General features: G+C 53.5%; 1 protein-coding gene across 3 annotated transcripts; it reads right to left on the reverse strand.

Moving 5' to 3' along the window:
* Positions 1-2,441: 2,441 nt before the first annotated feature.
* On the reverse strand, positions 2,442-25,858 carry LOC121917664 (tropomyosin alpha-1 chain-like). 3 transcript variants are annotated; one of them, XM_042443792.1, is made up of 6 exons: positions 25,791-25,858; positions 6,411-6,525; positions 5,275-5,382; positions 3,487-3,612; positions 2,711-2,844; positions 2,442-2,610 (listed from the first exon to the last, which is right to left on the reverse strand). In XM_042443792.1, the coding sequence occupies exons 2-6, from the start codon at positions 6,426-6,428 to the stop codon at positions 2,457-2,459; spliced, it is 540 nt and encodes a 179-aa protein (XP_042299726.1). In that variant the 5' UTR covers positions 6,429-6,525; positions 25,791-25,858; the 3' UTR covers positions 2,442-2,456. The 3 variants fall into 3 exon arrangements, with proteins under 3 accessions (XP_042299726.1, XP_042299725.1, XP_042299727.1); XM_042443791.1 differs by lacking the exon at positions 6,411-6,525 and having other exon boundaries at positions 25,791-25,856; XM_042443793.1 differs by lacking the exons at positions 6,411-6,525; positions 25,791-25,858 and having other exon boundaries at positions 5,275-5,746.

Raw genomic sequence — 25,858 nt, forward strand, 5'->3', positions numbered from 1 at the left:
CGTCCCAGGACCTCCGGACTATGGTCTCCAAGGATGGTAGCAGGGGGATGGAAGGCGGTGTGGGCACCCGTCTGTGCACCCGACACTCCACCGGGTCGCGGGCCTCGTCCTCAGGGGAGCTCGATGTTGAGGGCCCTGGCCATCTTTACGACGTGCTCGCTGAAGGTACGCACGTTGTCGGATGGAGACGATGGCTCAGGGTGGTGCATCCTCTGAGGAGAAGCTGACGCCGAGAGATCGTTGTCTTCCGAAGGCACATCCGATGGAGGCAGGGGCTCATCCTTGGAGTCCATGTCTGACGTAAGGGGTATGTCTGGGACCCTGACCTGGGACCTTGGACGGACCAGGATGGGGGCTGCCGAGGCCTCAGACTGCTGGCGAGGTGCTGACGATGTCGTCACGGGCGATGGGAGGGGCTTGTCCACCACCGAGACACTCGGGATCGACAGGGCAGATGTGCCCTCCCGGTAATCTCCAGGGCAAGGATTGAGTCTGGTGAACTCCTTGATGGCCACATCCCTCGGGACGGACATAAAGTACCGGCCCGTCACCAAGTCGAAGAACAGGTCCGGGGCTTCCTCTCTGCGGTCATTGTCACCCTCGTCCTCATCCTCGGAGTGGGGGAAAGGCGGAGAAAGTTCCCCACGCGTTGGTGGTGATGTCTTCCACATCATGAACAAAGTCCACGGTGGGCTGCACTGGAGTGTCTGGGACCGGGACCGGCTGTATCTCACAAGCGGGTACCGAGCTGGAGGGAGCTGTAGGCGCGCGGGTCTTCTTTGAAGGGGAGCGCTTCTTATCCTTCGCCTTGGAATGTAAGTCCGTCCCGGCGCAGTCCTTTGGCCGTTTGGACTTCTTGGGCACAGGGTCCCGCTCAGCCTCCTTGCGGTGCCGCTTCTTTCCTGATCTCGGGGTCTCAGCTGGGTCCTCCGGAGGAAAGAAGGGGTTCTCCGGGAGGTCTACCAGGACAGCGGCGGCTCCCGATGAGGAAGGTCTTGGAGACTTAGCCTTCTCCAGGGGCTGGGCTCTTGTTGCTCCCGAAGGCGAAGCCGACCCCCTCGGCTTAGAAGCGTGTCGGGATGACTTGGATGCCTTGGAGGATGCCTGCGAGCCCTCCGGGGATGGTTTCCTCCCAGATCCTGGCTTGGGCTCAGAACCCTCAGTCCCCAAGGTTTTATGGGGGCGCTTGGAGGGTTCGTTGGTGGCGCTGGGCGGTTTCGAGCCACGGGCCACATCAGAGGTGGTGGGAGCCACTGTCCCGGCCAGGACAGACACCACGCTGGACACGCTGGCCCTGGAAGATGAAGTGGGCGGCGCAGAAGGCGGGACAGATGCTGAGTGGGAACCTCCCTCCTGTACCTTGCCCAGGGCAATCGCTGAGGTGAGCCGGGACTCACGTTTTTTCCGGGCTTGAGATGAGAGAGACTTGCAGAGCAGGCAAGCCTTGGCATCGTGGTCCTTGCCCAGGCACAAAAGACAGGAAGAGTGCGGGTCCTGGACGGGCACCTTGCCCCCGCAAATTTCGCACTTCTTGAAGGGCGCAGGCATGGTTTTTACCGAAGTCGTCAAAGCCAGAGGAGAATCCAAAACGAGGTCAATCAAGCCGAGAAGTCCGAAGTTACCAGGGCGGGAGAAAGAGAATGGTCAAGAGACGGTCCGAGGTCAAAAGTGAAAGTGATTCCAAGCAAGCAAGAGCGAGCGAAAGTTGCTTGAAGCAGCTAGCGCGGCGGAAAAAAAGCACTAGGGAAAAGAGCAGGAAGGCAGGGGCCTTATAACGGGTGGGCGGAGTTACCGCCAAAAAGTTTCTATGTGTTGCAAAGTAAACTTTGCCCAGTGATTCCAGTAGGTTCTGAGCAGCACTGCGCAGGCGCAGTAAAACCCATTTGTATGATTCACAGAGATCACGAAGAAGAAATAACTGATATTAGTAATCAACAGTAAACATCCCCTTTTGACCTAGTTCATTTTATAGCGTACAGTATCTGTTTTGCACAACAAGGGCCAGATATGCTCCTAACTGAATGTACTATAATTATACAGACTTTGCATAGTTATGCTCAATATGCCATTGCTATGTCAAACTGGTTGTAACTGTTTTGATCTGTTTTTAATTTTTAATTTTTTTGCCTGGAGGTCTGTTGACTGTAATAAAGGTTTGATTTAGTTAGCACCTTTGACTGGAGCCTGCTTCCTCAGGTCCATGATGCACGGTAGGTTGGACTAAATTAGGGAGGCAAAATATTTGGGAAAACCTTGAGTGTAAGGTTAGGGAAATGTACTCCACTTAAAACCAGGTTTAGGCACCTCTATCCAAGCTCACACAGGAGGAGGAAGAGATGCAATTCCTGTGTTTCAAACCTCAGACCCTCAAGACAGGGAGTGGCAGGGGGCTGTCTCATCTGCGTATGGCTCTCAGTGGCCTCCTTTGCCCAGGAGGAGGGAGGCAGAAGGGATGCCTAGCAAAGGCCTTGGCTGCTCAAGTGGAGGCTCACCTCCTCGTACTTGCGGTCAGCCTCCTCGGCGATGTGCTTGGCCTCCTTGAGCTGCATCTCCTGGATCTCCATCTTCTCCTCATCCTTCATGGCCCGGTTCTCAATCACCTTCATGCCCCTGTGGGGACAGACGGAGGGAGTTGAGGGTCCAGGTCCTGGCCGTCTCCCCCACTCTTGCTCTGCTGCATCCCATTCCTATCCCATCCCACCGATCTCACCTCTCACTCTCATCGGCTGCCTTCTCGGCCTCCTCCAGCTTCTGGAGGGCGGTGGCCAGACGCTCCTGGGCACGGTCCAGCTCTTCCTCCACCAGCTGGATCCGGCGGTTCAGCGAGGCCACATCTGACTCAGCCTGAGGAGGGAGACCCAGTTGGAGGATGAGAAGTCAAGGGGGAGACCCCAGGAAGATCCCATCCAGGAAATCCTCCCTCCCCTGGATCCAAAGCCAACCTCACCTGTTAGGCCCGGGGGGAGGGGATCCCAAGAGCAGGACCCCCAGAACCTGGGAGAGATAGAGAAGGACCAGAGTGGAGGAGGAGGAGGCGAGTGAATGGAGGGGGGGGGAGTGAACAGGCCTCCTCCATCTGAGCAGATCTTGTGCCACCGCCACCCGCCCAAGGAAGGGAGAGATATTGCCTGGCACACCACTGGGCCCGAGTGAAGGAGTGCAGGTGGATGGGACCTGTAGTTCCCAAAATGTCCTGGATGAGGGAAGTACCCACGGGCATGCAGTTCCCACACCTGGGTGTGATCCTTGGCCTTTCGTAGCAGCTGCCTACAGCCATCCTCCTCCTCCATCACCTCCTCGGCCTGGGAAGGTAGGAGCCATGACCCCTCAAAAGGAGCCACTCTGCCCCTTGTTGGGGAATGGCAAGAGGGCCTCTGAGCAAGAACAGAGAACCAGCCCAGCCTCCTCCTCCTGCTTGAGGACTCAGCACCCTTTCCCTCTCTCTCAGTCTTGGGGGGCTTCTCTACTCCCCCCATCCATCCTTACATCAGTGGCCTTCTTCTCGGCCTGCTCGAGCTTCTCCTGGGCATCCTTCAGCGCCTCTGAGTATTTGTCCAGCTCATCCTCTGTCCCCTTCAGCTTCTTCTGCATCGCCACAAGCTCATCCTCCACCTGAAAGGTGGCAGAAAGAGAGAAGGGGGGCCCTTATATCCACCATGGGTGCCCCCTGTATAAGGTCCTCTCAATACCCCATCGGGGAGGCCACTCTCCACCCTTGCGGCTGGCCTCTTTTGGAAAATCTGAGGAGCTTCTGGGCCCCTCATCCTTCCCAGCTAGCCATCTTTCCTGGGCATCGTGGGGGGCCTTCTCAAGGGGGGTGGCATTCTGGCGGGGGGGGGGGGGCCCCTTTTCCCCTTTCCCCCCCCCCCAGGCTCTGCTGCCCCAAGGCCTCTCTTATCATTGCTCATCCCTTATCTCAGCTAGGCAGGAATTTCACAGCTCTCTGCCTGGCTGGCTCTCTGGCCCTTTCCCCATATAAATCCTGGGCTCTTTCAGTTATTTATATCCATGCAGATGACCAGGAAGCTGCCTTTTTCCTCCTGGGAGAATGATCCTGAGTGGGTGTGGGGGGAATAGGCTGATGAGAGCCAGCCCTTGGCTCTCTTGTTGACAGAGGGAGGCCAAGAGACCAGGGAAGCATCTTCCAGCTCTGGGGCCCAAACTGTCCAGGGGCCCCAAAACCAGCCCCTTTCAGCCCTGGTGCTGGTGGACTCTTGCTTCCAACATTCCTCATTTGTAACTATGGCATCTGGAAGGAATGCTGGGAAGTGCACTCCACCAACACATGGGAGGCAACCCCAGAAGACTATCCTACCCCTAATTCTTGGAGGTTGGAGAACTGCCCAGAGGAGAAAGAAGGCTGCCCAGCACACATCCACTCCTGAGCGATGCCCAAAAGGTCAGCGCTAAGCCCAGGTGGGGGAGCCATGCCCTGCCTCCCCCTCTGGGGAGTCCAGCTAAGCACCTCCTAATCCTTTTTGGGTCCATTCAATGCATGACTTCATCCAGGCTCCTCTTCTGCCCCCCAGCTGCCTCTTTTGGGGGAAATGGGGTGGGGGCAATTTTGTAAGGACTGTCTTCTCTAGGCTGTCCGGCTCACTGTACTGGAGGAAGTTCGTAATGCTGGCACGACATCTGTCTTTGCCCATATAGGACACTTCTCATAGCCAATATTTAAAATTCAGACATTCTTTGGCTGCTCAGGAGTTTGTGGCCCATCTCACGGGGCATTGTAACCAAAGATCACTACTCAGGATCTGACACCGGACAATGTGGGGGCCCAGGGACTGTGTCACAAATATCTCAAGATGGGCCATGATCCACACAAGCCTCAAACCCAAATCTGTTTGTCGGTGTGTTCCCTCATTTCAAATTTATGGAGACCCTAAAATGAACCTACAACAGGGCTTTCTTAGCAAGATTTGTTCACTGTGTCATTCTTCTGGGGCTAAGAGAGTGTGACATGCCCAAGGTCACCCAGTGGGTTTCCATGGCCAAGCTGGGATTCAAACTCTGCTCTCATAGTCCCACATCCATACCACTCCACCACTCTGGCTCTCCTAATGATGTTGTCCTACTCTGCAGGGCTGCTCTGAGGACTACAGGGGGAGTGTCAGCAGCATGCAGGGAAAGCCTTCCAGGCACACTCAGAATTATCAGTGGTGGATATTAACAGGGACCAATATTTATGTCAGCATCAAGAATGCCAGCCGAATGCCCCAGAGGCATACCACCTGGTGGCCCTGTGCCCTATGCCCCCTCCTACCCCCTAACCTGCTTGCATTTGTCCTCAGCAGCCTTCTTGTCAGCCTCGGCCTGCTCGGCGCGGTCAATGGCATTCTCCTTGTCCAGTTTCAGCATTTGCATCTTCTTCTTGATGGCCTCCATCGTTGCCGCAGAAAGAAACTGTACGTCACTTCGAGAAGACCCAAGAGGAAGGTGGCCTCCAACTATCAGGCAGGCAAATGGGGCTCAGGGCTCAGCAGGCCCCTTTTAAACCCTTCCCAGATTGGGGCCCCCCGCCAGGAGTGGCCATCACGTGCCCCCCCAGGCCTTTGGCAGGCAACCTTCCCAAGAGATAAGCCGGAGCCGAGTCAGAGGAGGAATCTGGAGCACTTGGGCATGGCCTTATTTGGGGCTTGGCTTCTTTAAAGAAAGAAAAGCGCTGTTTCCATTTTTAACTCTTGGGCAGAAGCAAAAGCGAATGCCTGACCTGGAGGCAAAGCCCGCCAGGCATTGTTCAGCCCAGGAGGAGGAGAAGCTCCTTTTCTACCCTATCCTATCGTATTTGACCCTACGCTGGGGAGGCCATGATTTTTTTTTATTTATATACCGCTATTCCAAAGATCATAGCGGTGAACAGCAAGTAAGCTAATTAGCAAGTAAGCTAATTTGCCCCCAGCAGTCTGGGTACTCATTTTAGCGACCTCGGAAGGATGCAAGCCTGAGTCGAGCTTGGGCCCTTTTGCTGGTCTTGAACTCGCAACCTTGTGGTCTTGAGTGAATGGCTGCAGTACAGGCATTTAACCACTGCACCACCAGTGCAGCTTCTCCTCCCCTGATCACCTGGAATAGGCCTTAGTGGCCCTGAGGGACCAAAAGCCCAGGGAGGGGAAAGACACTCCCAGTCCATTCTTCTATGGTCTTCCTTGTGTTTTTCAACTACCCCTTGTGGTTTCCAATTGAAAAGTGCTTTCCAAACAGCTATACTCCCCTCCCTTCTTATTTTTCAGTAACCCCTCCAGGAAAAGCCAAATGCAACAAGTTCCCAAAATGATCAGGTATTTTTTTTAACCACAGCAGTCGTGGCTGTCAAATACGATAGGATAGGATAGGATAGAAAAGGAGCTTCTCCTCCTCCTGGGCTGAACAATGACTTGTCGTGGTTCGCGAAGAGGGCGGCCTCTTACCCACGTGGCTCTTCTCATTCTCTGGGATTCTTATCAACTGGCAAACCCTGCCCCAAACATTTGTATAGCCTTGTACATGCGAAGTGCTGCCACACCAGAGTTGTCAACGCAGCACCTGCAAAGAATTGCAAAAGGAGTTTGCAAAAGATGACCCAAGTCCCAGAACAAGGATGCATGAGCAGACACGCACCTTTGAGCTTTCGCAAAGTTATTTCAGGGAGCAAGCTGCTCAAACACACTTTGGAAAGCAAGAGGGGCTGAGCCTCTGATAGAATGTCTTAATGGGCATGACTATTGTTTGGTTTATTCATTTTATAGCTTTAAATATTACAATGAAAGCATGAAACAAGATTAAAACAGGATTAAGATCCCAGTGTAAAACATTTTCAAAATAATGTGAAGTCGAAGGCTTTCATGGCCGGCGTCCATAGTTTTTTGTGGGTTTTTTGGGCTCTGTGGCCATATTCTAGAAGAGTTTCTTCCTGACGTTTTGCCAGCATCTGTGGCTGGCATCTTCAGAGATGCCTTCGACTTCACATACCCCACTTTCTTCCATGCCTGCATTCTCTGAAGATGCCAGCCACAGATGCTGGCAAAACATCAGGAAGAAACTCTTCTAGAACATGGTCACAGAACCCCAAAAACCCACAAAAAACTATTTTCTAAACACCTTCTTCAGAGAAGAACACCATCCTCATTAGCCCAGAATTCCCCCAGAATGGGGAAAGAAAGGACGATGGGGAAGGGAGTCCCAATAAAGGCTCAGAGCAGCCACCAAGAAGGCCTTTCCTCAGTAAAGCTGAAGTGGGGGGAGTGTTGTATCTGTCCTTTGGGGCAAGGAACAAGAACAGCATTTAGTGTGGGCCTCTCTGAGTAAATCAAACATCTCCCTGCTGCTGTGGATGAATATGGCTTGTTCCCAGAAGCTGGGGGGAGGGACACTGCCCCCCAGGCACAAGTGGAGTCCCCTGGCCAGCCAGCCAGTCCTTTTGGCTGCAGCAGTCGAGAGGCCTGAGAAGGGAGCAGAGTCCTGGCAGGAAAGCGGCCAGTGGAAATCAGATCCATCCCCCAGGAAATGGTGGGACGGTGGTTCACCAGCCCTTGTATAGCCAAGTCCACCACAGCCCCCCAAAGGGAATTGAGAGGCAGGGGAGAGAGGGAGGCACAGAAGCAAGAGAGAGTAATAGCTGGGGCTGGGGGCTGGAAATGAGGCTTGGAAGCTGGGCAAAAGCAGTGGAGGGGGGAGGCTCGGGAAGCCTGGCCTTTGCCACTGACCCTCGAAAGGCCAACACCAGGTAAAGAAAGGGCTGCTTTCCTTGGGGTGGGTACTGTATGTGATTTTATATTGTTTTTATTTGATCTTTTTCATTGCTTTTGTTGTAATTTGTTTTTAAATCTATTTGTCCATTTCTATAAATAAATATTCTAAAGCACAGTATTTTTATTTGCCTTGGGTCCCTTTCTGTGAGAAAGGCAGCATACAAATGAAATAAATACATAAGAATAAATAAATAAACATTTTGTTTTATACCCTCCTTTTCTTTACAAACTGGGACTCCCAGTAAGACTGACTGACAGATGAACTTAAGGACTTGACAGTAAAAAAAACAGTGAAACTCAGTATTACTTAAAACTGCACTGAAAGTTGGATATGGCCTCTTGCTTGTGCCCGGTTTTTTTCTTGAGGGTGCCAGCCTCCCGCTAGGGAAAGACACCTTCCCCCCCAGGGCCAGAGCACACCAGGAGAGTCCTACCCTCCAGGGCTGTTGGGTGGCAATGCTTATGAGAACTTGGAGCCCTCTGTATGAACCACATTTGTGTAAATGGAGCCTGGAGGTCTTCTAGGGCAGAGGCTCGTCCTCAGGCTTCATTTGCTCTGGGACACCAAAGACAGAAAAAGCGAGTCTGGCACTGAGGTGCTGATCGGGTGTGAAGTTTATCAGCACTGGGAGCATTTTTAGGCTGCCAGGACGTGTTCTGTTCTGCTAAACACTCTGTGCATGGTCAGAGGCATGTTCTCTTCCAAGGCCAAGCCAGGAGGCAAACTGGAGAGGAGGAGAAGGGATGGGGCAGAGACCCACCACCTGGGCATCCTTGGCACTGAAGTAGGTTTTGGCTCTGTTTGGACTGGGGGGGGGGGATGAAGTAGCCATCAGAAGAAGTCTCATGGGTGAATACCTACACCAATGAATACCTGCCTACTGTGCAGCCTTTGTCAGTGAAAAGCCAGTCTGACTGTCAGCCCAGAAGCCGCCAGGTACATGCCCACCTTTGGGCCAAAACTACCCTGCCAATCCAATGTTCCTGTGCTGCTTCATCATGGACTCCATAGTGCCAATGGGGCTGGGAGGAGCAGAAGGGGCCCTTTGGGTGGACAGGCAGGGAGATAAGCTCACAGAGCCAGAGGAGAAACCAATAACCCACCTGGGGGCAAAAGGTGGCACTGGCAGAGCTAGCCATGGCCCTTAGAGATGGAGGGGCCCATAGGACCCCCAGGGTCACGGAAGGCCACATGTGATGGCTTCCTCCCAGATGTGTGTCTGCCCAAACATCTGGTCTGTTTCCATCCAGCCTCTGCTTAAAGACCTCCAAGGAAGGAGACTCCACCAAAATCTCCGAGGAAGGAGTGTGTTCCACTGTCAAACAGCCCTCTCTCTCAAGAAGATCCTCCTAATATTGAGATGGAATCTCTTTTCCTGGACTCCACTGGGTCCTATTCTCTGGAGCAGCAGAAAACAAGCTAGCTCCCTCCTCAATATGACCTCCCTTCAAATACTTGGGCTATAATATCCCCTCTTAACCTTCTCTTCTCCATGCTAAACACCCCCAGCTTCCTAAGTCTCTCCTAACAGAGCTTCATGGTTTCCAGACCCTTCACCATTTTGGCTACCCTCCTTTGGACACATGGCTCCAGCTTCTCAATGTCTTTTTGAATTGTTTTGCCTAGAACTGGACACAATATTCCAGATGAGGCCTGACCAGAGTAAAATAGAATGGGACTATGACTATATAGTTCTATTGATGCAGCCTAAAATTGCATTGCCTTTTTAGTTTGGGTGTGCTCCTGGATTCGTCGCTTCATCTGTCCTCTCAGATTGATGCAGCAGCCAGGAGTGCCTGATACGCTACCTGGAGCAGCAGGACCTAGAAACGGTCATACTAAACTCTCTCTATGACTAGTCTGCAATGCGTTCACATGGGGCAACCTTTGTGCACGCCTGGAAGCTCCAATTGAATACAATACATGACAGCCACGGGTCGCCGGAAAATCCAAGTTCAACCATATACACCTATTTTAAAATCCCTAATTGGCTGCCTATTGAGCTTCCGGGCTCGTACAAGAGTTGGTTATCACCTATAAAGCCCTTCATGGCCTGATCCAGTCTCCTTAAGAACGTCCTCCCCATACATCTTTATCCCTCCTCTGATCCTCCGGGAAAAACTCTTACAAACTAGAAAGACAGAAACTGGCGGTGAAATTTCTGGAGATCCTCTCTGCCACCGCTCCAAAAACTTGGAATGACCTGCCAGAAGAGATTCACCAATTATCCTCACTTGGGCTTTCCCTTCTCTTCCGCAGGCCTTCCTGATGATAAACTGCCGAACACATTCTATCCATCTTCCTTCATATACTCCTCATCATTCATGATGTAAAATAATCTTGTGATATTATACTGCATTGTTACATATTTAATCATATTTTATGAATTTAGAGTTTTTTTGGATGGAGGGTTAGTCAGGGTTTGTGAGTGTTATTGTTTATTTGTGACTTATAACCTCTGTTGTACCCGCCTCATCCCCAACGGAAAGGTGGGTTAGGATAGGTTTGATACCTGTAACAGTATTTCTTCGAATGGTCATCTGGATACATACAAATGGTTTCACTGCGCCTGCGCAGTTGTCTGAAAACTTCTGGAATCACTGGCAAAGTTTACTTTGCAACATATAGAAACTTTTTGGCGGTAACCCACCCACCCCGTTATAAGGCCCCCTGCCTTCCCCTCTTTCCCCAGTTCGCGAATTTTTCGCCAAGCAGGGATGGAAAGAGCCAATGATAGCAGGACACTGAGGGGATGGATGGGTGGGATATGTATGTATTCGCAGATGACAACCTAATAAAATACCGTTACAGTAGCAACTTGTCCTCTTCGTGGTCTCTGCGAATCATACAAATGGGTTGAGACTGACAAGCTTAGGTAGCGGCGGAGGGAGTGTCCGAAACCAAAGCTATGTGAACCAAAGGTTTATTGATTGCAAACAATAAACCCTTGAACCATAAAAAGAGTCAGTCTTTTTGGTCATGCAAAAGGCAAACATAGCACTAACATGCTAAACCTGAGAAGGGAAACAGAGGGTCGTGCAAACCAGGTCCTCTTAAAATTGTGCAAACCAACATTCAAACAGAATGTAAACAGTGGCATATGATGTAAGTGCTAAACACAAACCATCATTAGTGCAATCAATGCGGCCTGAACCAACACAGCCCTCCCGAAAGCTGCGTCTCGGATGGCTCTGGTGTCCACATATAATGCTAATAAACTTAGAGGTGGGGACCAGACGCAGCCTTGCAGACATCCTCCCAAGGGAATCCCTGACAGGAACTGCAGAGGATGCTGACATACCCTCGTAGAATGGGACTGAACCCGGCCAGGAGAGGTTTGCCTAAATTTTCATAGCAGAGGTGGATGGTACCGGTCACCCATTGGAAAACTCTGCTCAGACACAGGCAACCTTTCTCGCTCGAGTACATTGGAAAAGTCTCTCGGACTGACTGGAGCAGCAGTTCTGTCCAATAAAAAAGGCCAGAGCCTCTCCTGACATCAAGAGCGGAGACGTGCAGGCGTCGCTCCGCATCCGCAGATCGGGTTGGTATGCGAGATTGTGGGCAACACAATGTACCTGACACATGTGTGGAAAGCAGACACAACCTTGAGCGAAGAAAGTAATGTCTGTACGGAGGACCCACCTGTGTCCTTGTGGAACCTCAGGAAGGGTCTGGTCCCTCCGTTAAGGGTGCAACAGAGTTCGCTCCGCCACGGGGCTGGCTTCGAGAGTTGATGGCCACAAGAAAAGCTGTTGGTTTCAAGTCAGTAGTCCTCAGAGTCGCCTGTGGGCAATCGGTTCAAAGGGCTTCTGGATTTTGGGAGCGCGCGGAACCAATGACCGCTACATCCAAGCTCCAAGCTCGTGCGGCTGGTACCGTTACACAGGTAGGGATACCAGGTTGGCACATCCCTTAGGACACCACTTGCACCAAGGGGTCCCTTGAAGAAGGAAGCCCTCCCCCGCATTTGGTACTTAGTCCGCAAATGGCAGACAAGATTAGCACTTGATGGATGCAAGGCACAGCCCCTGATCCAGAAGGCGCCATCAAGAAACTCATCAGCAACCACTGGAGTTGACACCATAGCAGGAAGAGACCAAGCCCTTTCGGTACGAGGAGCTAGGCTAAACTCGCTCCCCATTTCAGGTTGCTTGAGGACCACATGGGTGGAAGGGTCTTCCTGCCAAGCACGGATATACACGTCCTACACCGCCTCCGGCAGGGCCAGTCACGAACTGTGATCCTCCAGGCTAGCCAGGCGGCGAGCTCTCGATTGTCACGGGTTGGAGAAAATCCGTCCGCCTGGGCACCGATCCATGACAACGACAAGCAGGTCAGGCGACGGTGGTCTGAGGTGGAGGAAGCATCCTCCTGCGAGAGGTGGAGAATGGCTTGATGCACGCCAGGGCTGTCCTCGGCCACCAACGGGGTGTGGGAGGTGATCAGGATCGCATGCGTAGTGGTCCTTAGGGGGGTGGGGGGGTGGGGGGGGGGGGGGGGGGGGGGTCGGGGGGGGGGGGGGGGGGGGGGGGGGGGGGGGGGGGGGGGGGGGGGGGGGGTGGGGGGGGGGGGGAGGGGGGGGGTTGTCATCTTGGACACCACCCTGATTGAGTGAGAAAAGGAACGGGAGGGAAGGCATTAGCGAGAAGCGCCCCGTCGAAGAGCGAATGCGTCTCCGAGGGATCCGTCCATTCACTTCCGGGAGCAGAACTGGGGACAGTGGCTGTTCCAACCTGGTCACGAAGAGGTTGATCCGGGGGGTTCCCCACGCGGTCGAAGAGTTCGCTGACCGTCTCGGGATGGTACACCCACTCGTGGCACACCGACAGAGATCTGCTGGAGGCGGTCTGCCATTCGTGGTCTGTCCGGGAAGAATCGCCTGAAGGAGGACATGTTTGCCTTATGCACCAGTCCCAGATGCGGGAGCGCGAGGTCGAGCAGGGTCTGGTATCTGTCCTCTTGCTTGTTAATGTAATACATCACGGTGGTGTTGTCTGTCATCAGAGGACCACCTTGCCTGTGGACGGCGAACTCGAACGCCCTCAGTGCCTTTTTCCACTGCGCCAGCATCTCCAGGGCGTTGATGTGGAGGAAGCTTGTCTTGGGTGGACCACCTGTCCTAGCGACCAAGTCGAGCAGGTGGGCGCCCATCCTCCAGGGATGCATCGGTTGTCAGAGTCAGTTGCGACTAGGCTGATGGAAAGGCATCCCGTTTTGCAGACGTTGGTGGCCAGTCCAACCACCAACTCAGGGAAGCAGCTACCGTTCGCGGTACCGTGAGCCACTTGGACGGGGGGTCCTCCATTGAGAGAAGGCGGAGAGGAACCAGGATTGCAGAGGTCGAAGATGAAGTCTTGACCAGGGCGTGACACAAACGTCGTCGTATTCGCCACGTGGGCCCAACGCGACTGGACATCTCTGGCCCGCATCACTGCTGTGGGAGATGCAACCGATCGAGCGTTGCTGTCAAGGCCTGGAAACGGTCTGGAGGGAGAAAGGCGGAGCATCCTTCGGAGTCGAGGATGGCCCCGATGAACTTGACCTGCTGGTTGGTGTAAAGTGGGACTTTTCTCTGTTTGACGACCAGCCCTAGGGAGTCCAAAGGTGCAAGGCCAAACGCGAGACCTGCCTCCTGAGTTCTTGCTGGATTCGTCGGCAAACAGCAGTAGTCCAGGTACGGGAAGACCATGAAGCCCTTTTGATGGAAGGTATGCCACCACGGTGCCATGCACTTGTGTGAAGACCCTTGGAGCCGTGGCCAAACCGAAGGAAGAACGTGTAGTGGTACGAGGTGGAGCCGATGAGCAAGGCGAGGAATCTCCGGTGGACTCCCGAACCCGATGTGGAAGTAAGCGCCTCCTTCAGGTCGACGGTCGCGAGAACCACAGGCCCTGGCGGAGTAGAGGCAGAATGGAAGACAAAGGTTACCATCCGAAGCGTACGGTACAAGGAACAAGTTCAATTGTCTCAAGTCACAGGATGGGACTGATGCCCCATCCGCTTTCGGTACCGTGAAGTACCTGGAGAAAAGGGCCTCTAGGACATTGGTCAGGCGGCAAAGCGGAGATTGCCCCCTTTTCAAGCAAGGTGCGCACTTCGTCGAGAAGGGTGTCCAAGGGGGGAGTGTACATGAAGGCTGCCAGGTGAGGGAGCTCTTGGAACGAGGGCATACCCCCTACGGACAGTGTTGAGAACCCAGAGGTCCGATGTTATCGAGGCCCAGGTGTTTAACAAAGGCCTCAAATGTGCCCAAAAGAAGGGGGGTGAAGGAGAGAGACGAAGCGCGCTGCGCGTCCCTTCAGGCTCTCTTCTTCCCCTGGTCGGTGTCCTGTCGGGCGGACTTACGGTACCGAGGCGGGAAGTTGCGACGGCCAGAGAAGTGAGAGAAGACTGCGAGGGGTAGGCCGTCCTCTGGAGCCCTTTTGCTGAACTGCCGGTCCGGGCGAAGGTCCCATGTGACTGTACCTTGTGGCTGCCGCGGGCGTTGTCGCTTCCGGAATGGCGAAGCAGGTGTGAAGGACATGCCATGCTTCGTCGCGCCACCTCATCTGAACTTTCCTGTTCAGGCGGTCGTCGGTCTCAGCATGAAAGAGCCCGGTCCCGTCGAGCGGCATGTCCTCGATGGCCGCCTGTGACGGTGTGGGTGAGGTCCGAGGCCCCTCAACCAGGCGTGCCGTCGGAGTGCCATCGATGCCAACATGGCCATCCCGCTCGACAGTTCCGCCATGTTCCTGGTGGAGGTGGTTGATGAGCCAACTTCCAATGGAGTGGGTTTCTCGTCCCTGAACCTCGCCAACTGTCTTTGGACCTCATCCGGGATGTTCGGGATGAGGGGGGATAGTCCGTTCCATGAGGGTCTGTATACTAGGGCCTCCAGGCAGCGGTATAGTTGATGGCTTTCACCACAAGGGCTGCTGCCGAGTAGGCCTTCTTGGCCAGGCGCAATCCACCTTTTTAGCCTCCCGTCCGACGGGGGAGGTAGCCTGCTTCGGGACGAAGCGTGCTGAGCAACCTCCACAATAGCCGAGTTCAGCCTGGGATGGCTGCCAACCAGGTACAGCTTGCCGGAGCGACCCTGTAGAGAGATTTCCAACCTCGCTGCGGACGAGGCCGACGAGGGGGGAGGCGGGGGCGGGACCAGAGCCCCAAGCCCTTTGGACTATGGTCTGCAGTTGCAACGCAAGGGGAGGCATGCGGTGTAGCACCCGTCCGTGCACCCGACGTTCTACTGGTATCCTGAGCTCTCATCCCGTGGAAGGCGAGTCTCGATGTCGAGGGCCCTGGCCATCTTAAACGACTGCTCACTGAAGGAACGGACGTCGTCAGATGGGGAAGAACGGCTCTGGGTTGTGCATCCTGAGGGGAGGCTGACGCCAGAGGTCATCCGCGTCCGAGGACACCTCGGACGGAGGCAAAGGTTTGATCTACGAATCCAAGTCAGAAGAGAGGGGAACGTCTACAACTCTGACTTGGGATGCTCGGTTCGAACAGGGATGGGACCTGGCAGGAGCGTGAGCGCCGGCGATAGGGTGACGATGGAGGCCTCTCCATCACGGAGACACTCGGGATCGACCGGGCAGACGAGCCCTTCGGCGGTCAGCCGGACGGGGGTTCAGCCTGGGTAAAACTCTTTGAGGGCAAACCTCCTTCGAGACGGACATAAAATACCGGCCCGTCTTGTGTGTCGAGGAAAAGGTCCGGGCTTTCTGCCTACGAGCTTAATCTACGTCGTCGTCATCCTTGGAGTGGGGGAGCAACGGTGACAGTTGTCCGGAGGTGAGAGGAGAGCGGCGTCCTCCACCTCGTGGACAAAGTCCATGGTGGTTGAGGCGGCGTGTTCTGGCACCGGTATCATCGCTGCGTTTCCGGCGCGGCTACGAGTCTAGGAGAGCTGCAGGAGTGGAAGCGCGGGCCTTCTTCGAGGGGGGAGCGCCTTTTTGTCCTTCGGCTTAGGCAGCAAGTCGGTCCCGGCTTGTTTCCTTTGGCCGCTTGGACTTTTGTATGAGAGCTGGGTCCCCAGGATCCGCCTTTTCATGGGTGGCCTCTTCCTGTCGCCGAGTCTCGGGGTCTCAGTCCGGCGGGAAAGATGGATTCTCTGGAGAATCGGGAGTACAGCAGTTGCTCCTGATGAGGAGGGTCTTGGGGGCCTCGCCCTGTCAGAGGGCAGAGTACGGGTCGCTCCAGAAGGCAAAGCCGGCTCCCTCGGCTTGGAAGCGTGACGGGAAGATGCCTTTGATGCCTTGGAAGATGAAGCCGAAGCGAGTTGGACCTCCGCCTCGGTCGCCTTATCCGCGTGCGAGCCGTCCGGTCTCCTTCCAGATTTAGGCCTCGACTCGGTACCCTCAGTGCCCGACAACTTATGGGGGCGCTTGGAGGATTCGTCGGTGGCACTGGGCGGTTTCGAGCCACAGGCCACATCGGAGGTGGTGGGGTGAACTGTTCCGGCCGGGACTGATACCACGCTGGAAACGCTGGCCCTGACAGATGTCACACTGGACACGCTGGCTCTGGAGGATGAAGCAGGAGGCACGGAAGGCGGGACAGATGACGAGCGGGGACCTCCCTCTTGTACCTTGCCCAGGGCGATGGCCGAAGTGAGCCGGGACTCACGGTTTTTCCGGGCTTGCGCCGAGAGGGATTTGCAAAGTGGGCAAGCCTTGGCATCATGGTTCTTGCCGAGGCACAGCAGGCAGGAGAAGTGCGGGTCCTGGATGGGCACCTTGCCCCCACAAACGTCGCACTTCTTAAAGGGTGCAGGCATTCCCGAAGTCATCAAAGCCAGAGGAGAATTCAAAGCGAGGTCAACAGTCCGAGAGTCCGAAGTTACCAGGGGTGGGAGACAAAGAGTGGTCAAAAACGGTCCGAGGTCCAGATGAGAAGTGATTCCAAAGAGCTAGTGAAGCGAGCGAAGTTCCTTCAAGCAGCTAGCGTGGCGGAAAAAAGGAACTGGGGAAAGAGCGGGAAGGCAGGGACCTTATAACGGGTGGGCGGAGTTACCGCCCAAAAGTTTCTATATGTTGCAAAGTAAACTTTGCCCAGTGATTCCAGTAGGTTCCGAGCAGCACTGCAAAACCCATTTGTATGATTCGCAGAGACCACGAAGAAGAAAAATAAATATTTATTATTATTATTATTATTATTATTATTATTATTATTATTATTATTTAGCTGCTGCATCACACTGTTCACTCATGTTCAACTTGTGGTCTACTTGGACTCCAAGATCCCTTTCACATGTAGTTTCATTCAGCCAGGTGTCCCCCATCCTATATCTGTGCATTTCATTTTTCCGCCCAAAGTGTTGTGTTGAAATTCATTGTGTTGAAATTCATTTTGTTAACCTTGGCCCAGCTTTCTAGTCTATTCAGGTCATTTTGAATTTTGATCCTATCCTCTGGAGTATTAGCTGTTCCTCCTAATTTGGTGTCATCTGCAAATTTGATAAGTATGCCCCCAATTCTGTCCTCCAAGTCATTGATAAAGATGTTGACTAGCCCTGGGCCCAGGACAGATCCCTATGGATAGTCCCCTGAGTAGGAAGGGACCTGAAAGGACATCTAGTGTAAGCCTCTGCTGTGCAGAAATACGCAGCCAAAGCATGCCCCAAAGATGGCCAAGAGCCCACCTGTAGTGAAAGGCCTCCAAAGATGATGAGTCCTCCTCCGTGGCAATGCTTTACCTGTTCTTCTGCTGAACGTTATTTGCTCATCCAGAGACATTTTCCTACTAGGCCTGAGAAAATGGACACAATACTTTGTCATGCAGGGGAGTTATTTTAAAGACACGTAAGCACCCATAAAGCTTTTGCCAGAACAGCAGATACGGTGCTTGGGTTTTTGGTGTTTCTTTTGTGGTGGGGGAAACCACACAGACTCTTCCCTATCCAGAAACAGCCAGACCACAGGCAGTTCATTTAGGAGCAGTTGCAGAAATTGGCATTCAGCAGCTGGGGCACATTTTGATATTCCACGATGGGGCCTTTTTAGCACTGACAGGCATGTTTTGGCGAAAGTATTTACAAAGCACCCAATGGAGCATACTGGATCAGATGAGACCCTCCAGGTGGCTGGGTTTGGAATCCCTCTGAAGGCAAAGTCAGGTGCCAGCCAGTCCTGGCAGTGACCCTGGGAAGCCTCCCTGAGCAGAGGTTACAGCCACAAAGAGCCTGGGGTGGGAGGAAACCACACCCTAGGCCGAGGGTAGGCAACCTGCGGCCCGTGGGCCGGATGCGGCCCGGCGAGGCCTTGGGACCGGCCCCAGCCCGGTCCTGCTGCCGATTGCCGCCAGGGCCTTTGGTGTCTCATGCGAGGGGCATGGTGGGGCAATTGTCTATAGAAGCCTCAGAAACATGCATTTATCTTAACTTTTTTTAAAAAAATCAGCAAATTTTTTCACGTGTCCTCCATTTTTTATTTTAAAAGTGCCCTCCATTTGAAAATTTTGTCCTACTTTTGTCCCAGTTTATTTATTTATTTAATTTTTAAAACATTATTTAATTATTTATTTTTTGGCTTCAGCCCCCTAGTTGTCTGAGGGACAGCAACCCGGCCCTACCCCTGCCCTAAGCTCTGCTATCTCTGATCAGTGTGTGTGTGTTTTTGTGGTTATGGTGTGCAGCAGCAGCTCCTTGATTCTCAGAAGAGTAGACACTCTCCAGTGCCAATTGATGCAAACACCTTGGATGTTTTGAAGCAAATCAAAGACAAAAAAGCTTCCTTATCTTTGCTACCAATCAAGATGGGCAAGATAGAGGCCTTTTTTGCATCTGCAGCCCTGCTGCTGGCTGAGTTACAGAAAATGATGCTGCTGCCTCCCAAGGGGTCTCCTCCACATCATGTCACACAGAGATACACACACACACTCCCCTTGCCATCTTTTGCTTGATAACTCCTGCCCCATTGCCCCCCAGCTGCATCCATCCAGCCCCTTCTCTCCTCTATGGTGTCACAATGTTCCCTTTGCCTCTTTTAAAATGGAATGAGCAAGTGAGCATGACCTGTAGTTGAAAAACCATTAGATAGTCAAAGGGATAGAGCAAGACTAAAGAAAACATAGCTGTTTTTTGCAGGTAATTGTCAAGGCAGGAGAGAACAGATTATGAACACAAGAAGAATAGAAGAAATATTAGAAGAAATATTAAAGTCTTTAAGACAAAGAAGGAGAAAAGGAAAAAACACAGCCTACTTGGAGCGAGGCAGGAAAAAGACTGAGGGGTGGTGGGGGTTGCTCACTCTGGTGGCGACTCCTTCAAGTCTCTTTTTCCTGCCTATTTTGGAGCAAGAGATGGAATCAACCCACATTATGGGATGTTTCCATCTCCATCGCTGGAAAAGGACAGGTTGCTTACCTGTAACGGTGTTTCTTCGAGTGGTCATCTGCGAATTCATACAAATGGGTTTCACTGCGCCTGCACAGTACTGTTCGGAAACTTCTAGAATCACTGGGCAAAGTACACTTTGCAACATATAGAAACTTTTTGGCGGTAGCCCCACCCCCTCCTATAAAGCCCCGGTTCCCGCTCTTTTCCCCAGTTCCAAATTTTTCCGCCAAACAGGCGATGTAAGACAGAGCCAATAAGAGCAGGACACCGAGGGGAGGATGGGCGGGATTTGTATGAATTCGCAGATGACCACTCAAAGAAACACTGTTACAGGTAAGCAACCTGTCCTTCTTCATCGTGGTCTCTGCGAATCATACAAATGGGTTTAGACTGACAAGCTTAGGTATAAGGAGGAGGGAGTGTCCTGAAACCAAAGCATAAGGTAAACCAGGTGTATTTATTGCAACAATAAAAACCTTTGAACTCAAACACGAGTCAGTCTTTATCATAATAAAAACCTCAATATAACAATAGCATTGCAGAACCTGAGGCGAGAATATATAAGGTCATGCAAGACTAATCCAACTGAAAAATGTGTAATCATAGCGATGACATACCACATTAAAGAACCTGACAGGAGAGAGTAAGTCATGGAAAACCCTTCCCATCATAAACCACAGAGTGTAAAGACGTATTAAGCATACGTGCTATAATTAGAATCAATGCAACCCTGAGACCAATACAGCTCTCCCAAAGGCTGTATCTCTTTTGGCCCTGGTCTCCAACCTATAATGTTTTATAAAGGTCAATGGCTGAGACCAGACAGCAGCCTTACAGACATCCACCAAGGGAATGCCTGCGAGAAAGGCAGAGGACGCCACAACCGCCCTAGTCGCATGTGAGCGTATTGTGGCCGGTGTTGGTCTGCCCGACAGTTCATAACAAAGATGGATGGTGTTTGCCACCCATTTGGACAGTCTCTGGGCCGACACCGGTAGTCCCTTCCTCGGTTCCGAGTAACACTGAAAGAGTCTTTCGGAACGGCTCGAACCCGAAATTCTGTCCAGATAGAACGCCAAGGCCCTGCGAACGTCCAGCATATGCAGGTTGCGTTCATCAATAGTGGATGGGTTCGGAGCTAAGGAAGGCAGAACAATGTCCTGACACATGTGGAAAAAGGAAACTACCTTAGGGAGGAAAGTAATGTCAGTTCGGAGCACCACTTTGTCCTTATGGAACCGAAGAAAAGGTTCATCCCTCCGTAAGGCACAAAGTTCTCCCACCCAGCGGGCAGAGGTGATGGCCACCAGGAAGGCTGTTTTCCAAGTGAGCAGTCTTAAGTCAGTTGTGGCCAAGGGTTCAAAAGGGTTCAGATTGGAGAGCGTGCAGAACAACCTCCAAGCTCCAAGCGGGGGCCGGGGGAGAGACCTGTGGGTGGAGATTGTTACAACCCTTTAAAAAGTTTTTAACAAGGGGGTCCCTGAAAAAAGAAGGTAAACCATTATATTGAAAATAAGAACAAATGGCAGACAAATAACACTTGACGGACGTGAGGCACAAGCCCGCGTCCACCAATGACATCAGGAACTCAAGCACCACCGGTACTGTAACCTGCTCTGGTAGAAGGTGCTTGTCCTCAAGAAAATGCAGAAACCTTCTCCACTTGGAGGCGTAGGACCTCTGTGTTGATGGTTTCCGCGCGGCTTGTATCACCGTCCGTACCGACGGTGGGAGTGAAGTCAAAGGAGTCTCCATGCCACCATCGGTAGTGAGTCGATATCCGGGTGTCGGACTCTCCTGCTCTGGAGAGTGAGGAGATCTGGTCGCGGTTCCAGCCGAAGAAACTCGCCGTTGGAGAGATGGAGCAGCAGCGGGAACCACGGCTGTCTCGGCCACAATGGCGTGATGAGGATCACGTCGACGCGGTCCCTTAGCATCTTGGAAACCACTCTGGTGATCAATGGGAACGGGGGAAAGGCATAAATCATCTCCCCGGACCAGTCGAGAGTGAACGTGTCTCCGAGGGATTTCTCGTGACGCATTCGAGAACAGAACTGGGGACAATGGCTGTTGGAGGCCGTTGCGAAGAGGTCGATCAGGGGGGTGCCCCACCGACAAAACAGGTCACTGACAGTCTCCGGATGGAGTCTCCACTCGTGGGAGGTCGAAGCCGTCCTGCTGAGGCGATCCGCCAAGGTGTTTTCATCTCCCGGTAGGTGAATCGCCTGGAGAAGGATGCCCCTCGGGATGCACCAGTTCCAGATTCTCAAAGTAATGTCCAGGAGGGTCGTTGATTTGGTGCCTCCCTGCTTGTTGAGATAATACATTACAGTCCTGTTGTCCGTTCTGATAAGGACCACCTTGTCTGTGATGCTGGATTCGAAGGCCCTGAGAGCTTTCTCCACGGCTAGCATCTCCAATGCATTGATGTGGAGGGTAGTCTCTAAAGGGGACCACTTCTCCCTTATACAAAGGTGTAAGAGATGGCGCCCCAGCCCTCCATCGACGCATCCGTCGTTAAAGTCAACTGTGGCTGGGGATGGGCGAAGGGCATGCCGACGCGATGTTGCGGGAATCTAGCCACCACAATAGGGAAGCGGCCACGGGTCTCGGGACGGTGAGCCATTTGTTTGGGGGGTCCGACACGGGATCGAAGACCGACAGGAACCACGACTGCAGGGGCCTCAGGCGCAATCTCGCCCATGGGGTGACGAATGTAGTGGACGCTATGTGCCCCAGGGCTACCTGGACGTCTCTGGCTCTCACTCTCCTGTAGGCTCGAACGGCTTGTACCGCAACCGACAAAGTTTGAAAGCGGTCCGAAGGGAGATACACGGCACATGTCACGGAGTCGAGGATGGAACCGATGAACCGGACCTTCTTGGCTGGGATCAGGTGAGACTTTTTCAAATTGACAACCAACCCCAAGCTCGACAGGAGGTCCAGCGTGAAGCCGACGGCGTCCTGAAGCTCTTCTCGCGATGGGGCTGTAAACAGCCAGTCGTCGAGATATGGGAAGACTCTGAAGCCCTTTTGGTGAAGGTAGGCGACCACCGGGGCCATGCACTTCGTGAAGACCCTCGGAGCCGTGGCCAGGCCGAACGGAAGGACGGTGTACTGGTACGCGACGGAGCCGATGGCGAAGGCGAGGAATCTCCGGTGGGACTCTTGAATTCCCACATGAAAGTAAGCGTCTTTCAAGTCCACCGTCGCGAACCAAAGATCCTGGTGAAGTAAAGGTAGAATAGCAGCTAAAGTCACCATCTGGAACCGACGGTATTGTAAGAAGGAATTCAGACCCCTTAAGTCCAGTATAGGTCTAATTCCACCATCTGTTTTTGGTACAGTGAAATACCTGGAGAAAAAAGGCCTTGGACAGAAACTCTGGTGGCAGGGGTGATATGGCTCCTTTTTGAAGGAGAGAGCGCACTTCATCGAGAAGGGTGTCCGAGGGGGAAGTGGGGAGAAACGCTCCGGTGGGAGGGAGGTCTTCGAACTCAAGGGCGTAGCCCCTTCGGACGATGGTAAGAACCCAAGAGTCGGAGGTAATGGAGGCCCATACGGTGACAAAGGGCCGGAGGATGTTCAGAAAATAAGGGCAAGGCAAAACGAAGTGCGCAGGGGGGCTTCATGCCCTCTTCTTGGGTTGGTCAGCCTCCTGCCTTCGAGCCTTGTGATATTTGGGAGGGTAAGGCCGATGACCGGAAGAAGAAGAGGACTGGGATGGGTACCTCTGTCGCTGGGACCCCTGTTGACTGAACTGGCGATCCTGATAGAATGGTCTCTGGGACTGACCTTGTTGGTGATGCCATGGGCGGAGTCGCTTCCGAAACGGAGCAGAGTCTGGAGCCGACATGCCGTGCCTTCTAGCCGCCACCTTCATTCTAAACTTTCTGTTTAGCTTGTCATCGGTGTCAGTGTGGAAGAGGCCCGAGTCGTCAATGGGCATTTCCTTGATAGCGGACCGGACACCCTGATTAAGGTCCGACCCACGGAGCCAAGCATGACGTCGCAGCGCGATGGAAGCTGCCATGGCTCTGCCGGTACACTCTGCCATGTTCCTCGAAGCCGTGATCAGCCAGCATCCGATAGAGTGTGCCTCGTCCCTGATTTCCGCCAAGGGGCGCTGAGTCTCCTCGGGGACATCCGGAATAATCGGGGAGATTTGTTCCATGAGAGCCTGAACATAGGCCCCCATACAGGCGGTGTAATTAACAGCCTTGACAGTGAGCGCCGAAGCCGTGTATGCCTTCCTCGCGAGGGCATCTATCTTTTTGGCCTCCTTGTCCAACGGGAGTGCGGATTGACGTTGGGAAGAGGTATGTTGGGCACCTTCCACAATTGCGGAGTTGAGGCGAGGGTGGGAGGCCAGCCAAGGGGCATTTAGAGATGCCACCCTATAGAGAGACTCTATCTTGCGAAGCGGTCCCAGAAGAGAAGCGGGAGCATCCCAGGAGCATTTGACAAGGGACTCCAATGACGGCAAGAAGGGTATCGAAGGCGGAGTCTGCACTCGACCTTGCACCCGTCGCTCGATTGGATCTTTGGCCGCCTCCTCAGGGTAGGCCAACTCAATGTCCAGGGCGCGGGACATTTTAATAATGTGTTCAGTAAAGGAGCGCACGTCGTCGGTCGGCGAAGCGGGATCTGGCTGATGGAGGCTCAAGGAGAGGGTATCCGCCCCGTCGTCATCTTCTAAAGGTACCTCGGGTTCAGGAGGAAGCTCTGGCTCCGAATCGGAGGGGATGGTATGGACCACGGTCTCTGATCTGGGCTGGGTAGCCGCACGGCGCGGGGGAGAACGCGGGAGCATTGTGGTGCGAGATGTCTCGTTTCCACGACCCCGATGGTCTCTAGGAGGGAACTTCAACATGGCCACATCCCTAGGAACAGCCATATAAAATCTGTCAGACTCTGAATCGTAGAAGTACTTGTCGGCATTGAGGTCACGTGCTGGCGAGGGTGTTGGTGATCTTCTCCTACGAGAACGGGTCTCCTCAACATCAATGTCGGCCTCGAAAGCGTTTGATGAGGTTGATGGTTGTGTAACCGAGGGACGGCTCACCACGGTGGAAACATCCATCGCGGCGGACCTCTCCTGTGGGGAGGGATCCCTGGTGGTGCTTCGCCGATCAGGGGATGCCGGCCGGCAGTCCCCACCCTGTGGGGAATGAGATTGGGAGCGAGGGCGGCTCCGGGTGTCGTCATTGCCGGTCCCGGGCTCGGGACGGGATTCAGGATGCTCCCAGGACCTAGCCTTTTTTGGAGCCTGGGCCTCCGGAATAGGAGTGGTCGTAGACACAGCCCTCTTTCTGGAGGAAACCGAGCCCCTTGGAGCGTCAGGAGGGAAGAATGGGATTGGGCTATCCGAGACCCTTGCACTCGACTTGGCATGGCCTCCGGTGTCAGAAGTTGCAGTGGACGGCCCTGAGCCACTCGCCTTGGTGGACGACGAGCGTTCCTTTGGTAACTTGCCCTCCTTGGCGGGTCTGGGGCCGCCTTTAGGCCTGCTGGGGCTCGCATCAGCAGGAGTAGTAGCCCCGCGGGACTTATGACCTGTGGTCGCCCGCTTGGAAGCCGTCACCTCCTCACGGGCAGAGGCTGTCGCCATTCGGGAGGACCCCGCATCCGATTTATCCGGGCCATGGGACTTGGAAGCGGCACTGGACTTAGAGGAGCCCCGGGCACGGTTGGCCTTCTCGACGTCCTGGGCGGGCAGGGCTGACGGGGTGCTAGCCGGACTGGCCTGTCCTGAAGGCAGGGGGGCCGCGGTGGACGAAGAGGGGGACGAAGAAGGACGGGCGTCCCCCTCCCGGATCTTCCCGTGGGCAATAGCAGAGGTTAAGCGGGACTCCCGATTTTTCCTAGCTTGGGAGGACATGGACTTACATAACTGGCAAGCCTTGGCATCATGTTGTCTCCCCAAGCAAAAGAGGCAGGACGAATGAGGATCCTGAACAGGGACTTTTCCCCCACAGACGTCACACTTCTTGAACGGCGGCGACATTCTGAGACGACAAGCCAAAACTGAGTCCAAATGCGTAGTCAACAGTCCTTTGGTCAAGAAGGGGGGAAAATCCAAAAAGCGAAGTCCAAAACAGTCCGAGTCAAAACAGTGATTCCGAAAAGCTATGAGAGCGAAGTTCCAAACAGCAGCCAAGTGTGGCGGAAAAATGGAACTGGGGAAAAGAGCGGGAACCGGGAATTTATAGGAGGGGGTGGGGTTACTGCCAAAAAGTTTCTATATGTTGCAAAGTGTACTTTGCCCAGTGATTGTAGAAGTTTCCGAACAGTACTGCGCAGGCGCAGTAAAACCCATTTGTATGATTCGCAGAGACCACGAAGAAGAAACACACATACCACAAGCTATAACCTATGTTGGAGCTCCTTCTAAAACCCCACACCTGTTTTTATTTTAGGGGAAGAAGCTCTAGGTCTTCCTGGGGCCCAAGGGACAGGGGCACCCCTCATTCCTCTTGAGCACAGTGAACAACCCACGGTTATGTCCCCTCCCAAGATGCTCAATGGATGCCCACATGTGTTGCCCCAGCACTTGAGTGATTTTTAAGAGATTAGCTCTTATGGCTACCAGCCAGCACCCCAGAAAAGACAGCCCCCCCGAGGTCATTCTGATGCCTGCCTGCCTCTCCACTGCAGACCCCCAACAGCAGCAGAAGGGAGATTCACCAGAGGTCTCTGCAAGGCTCTGCCCCTTTGGTAGAAGGGGTCCAATTACCTTGCTTCTGCCAGAGGAAGCTGAGATCTTCTGCCTGTAACCCAGCTTCTGGTGTTTCTTCATCACCT

This window comes from Sceloporus undulatus, unplaced genomic scaffold (genome assembly GCF_019175285.1).
Source record: "Sceloporus undulatus isolate JIND9_A2432 ecotype Alabama unplaced genomic scaffold, SceUnd_v1.1 scaffold_45, whole genome shotgun sequence".
NCBI lineage: Eukaryota > Metazoa > Chordata > Lepidosauria > Squamata > Phrynosomatidae > Sceloporus > Sceloporus undulatus.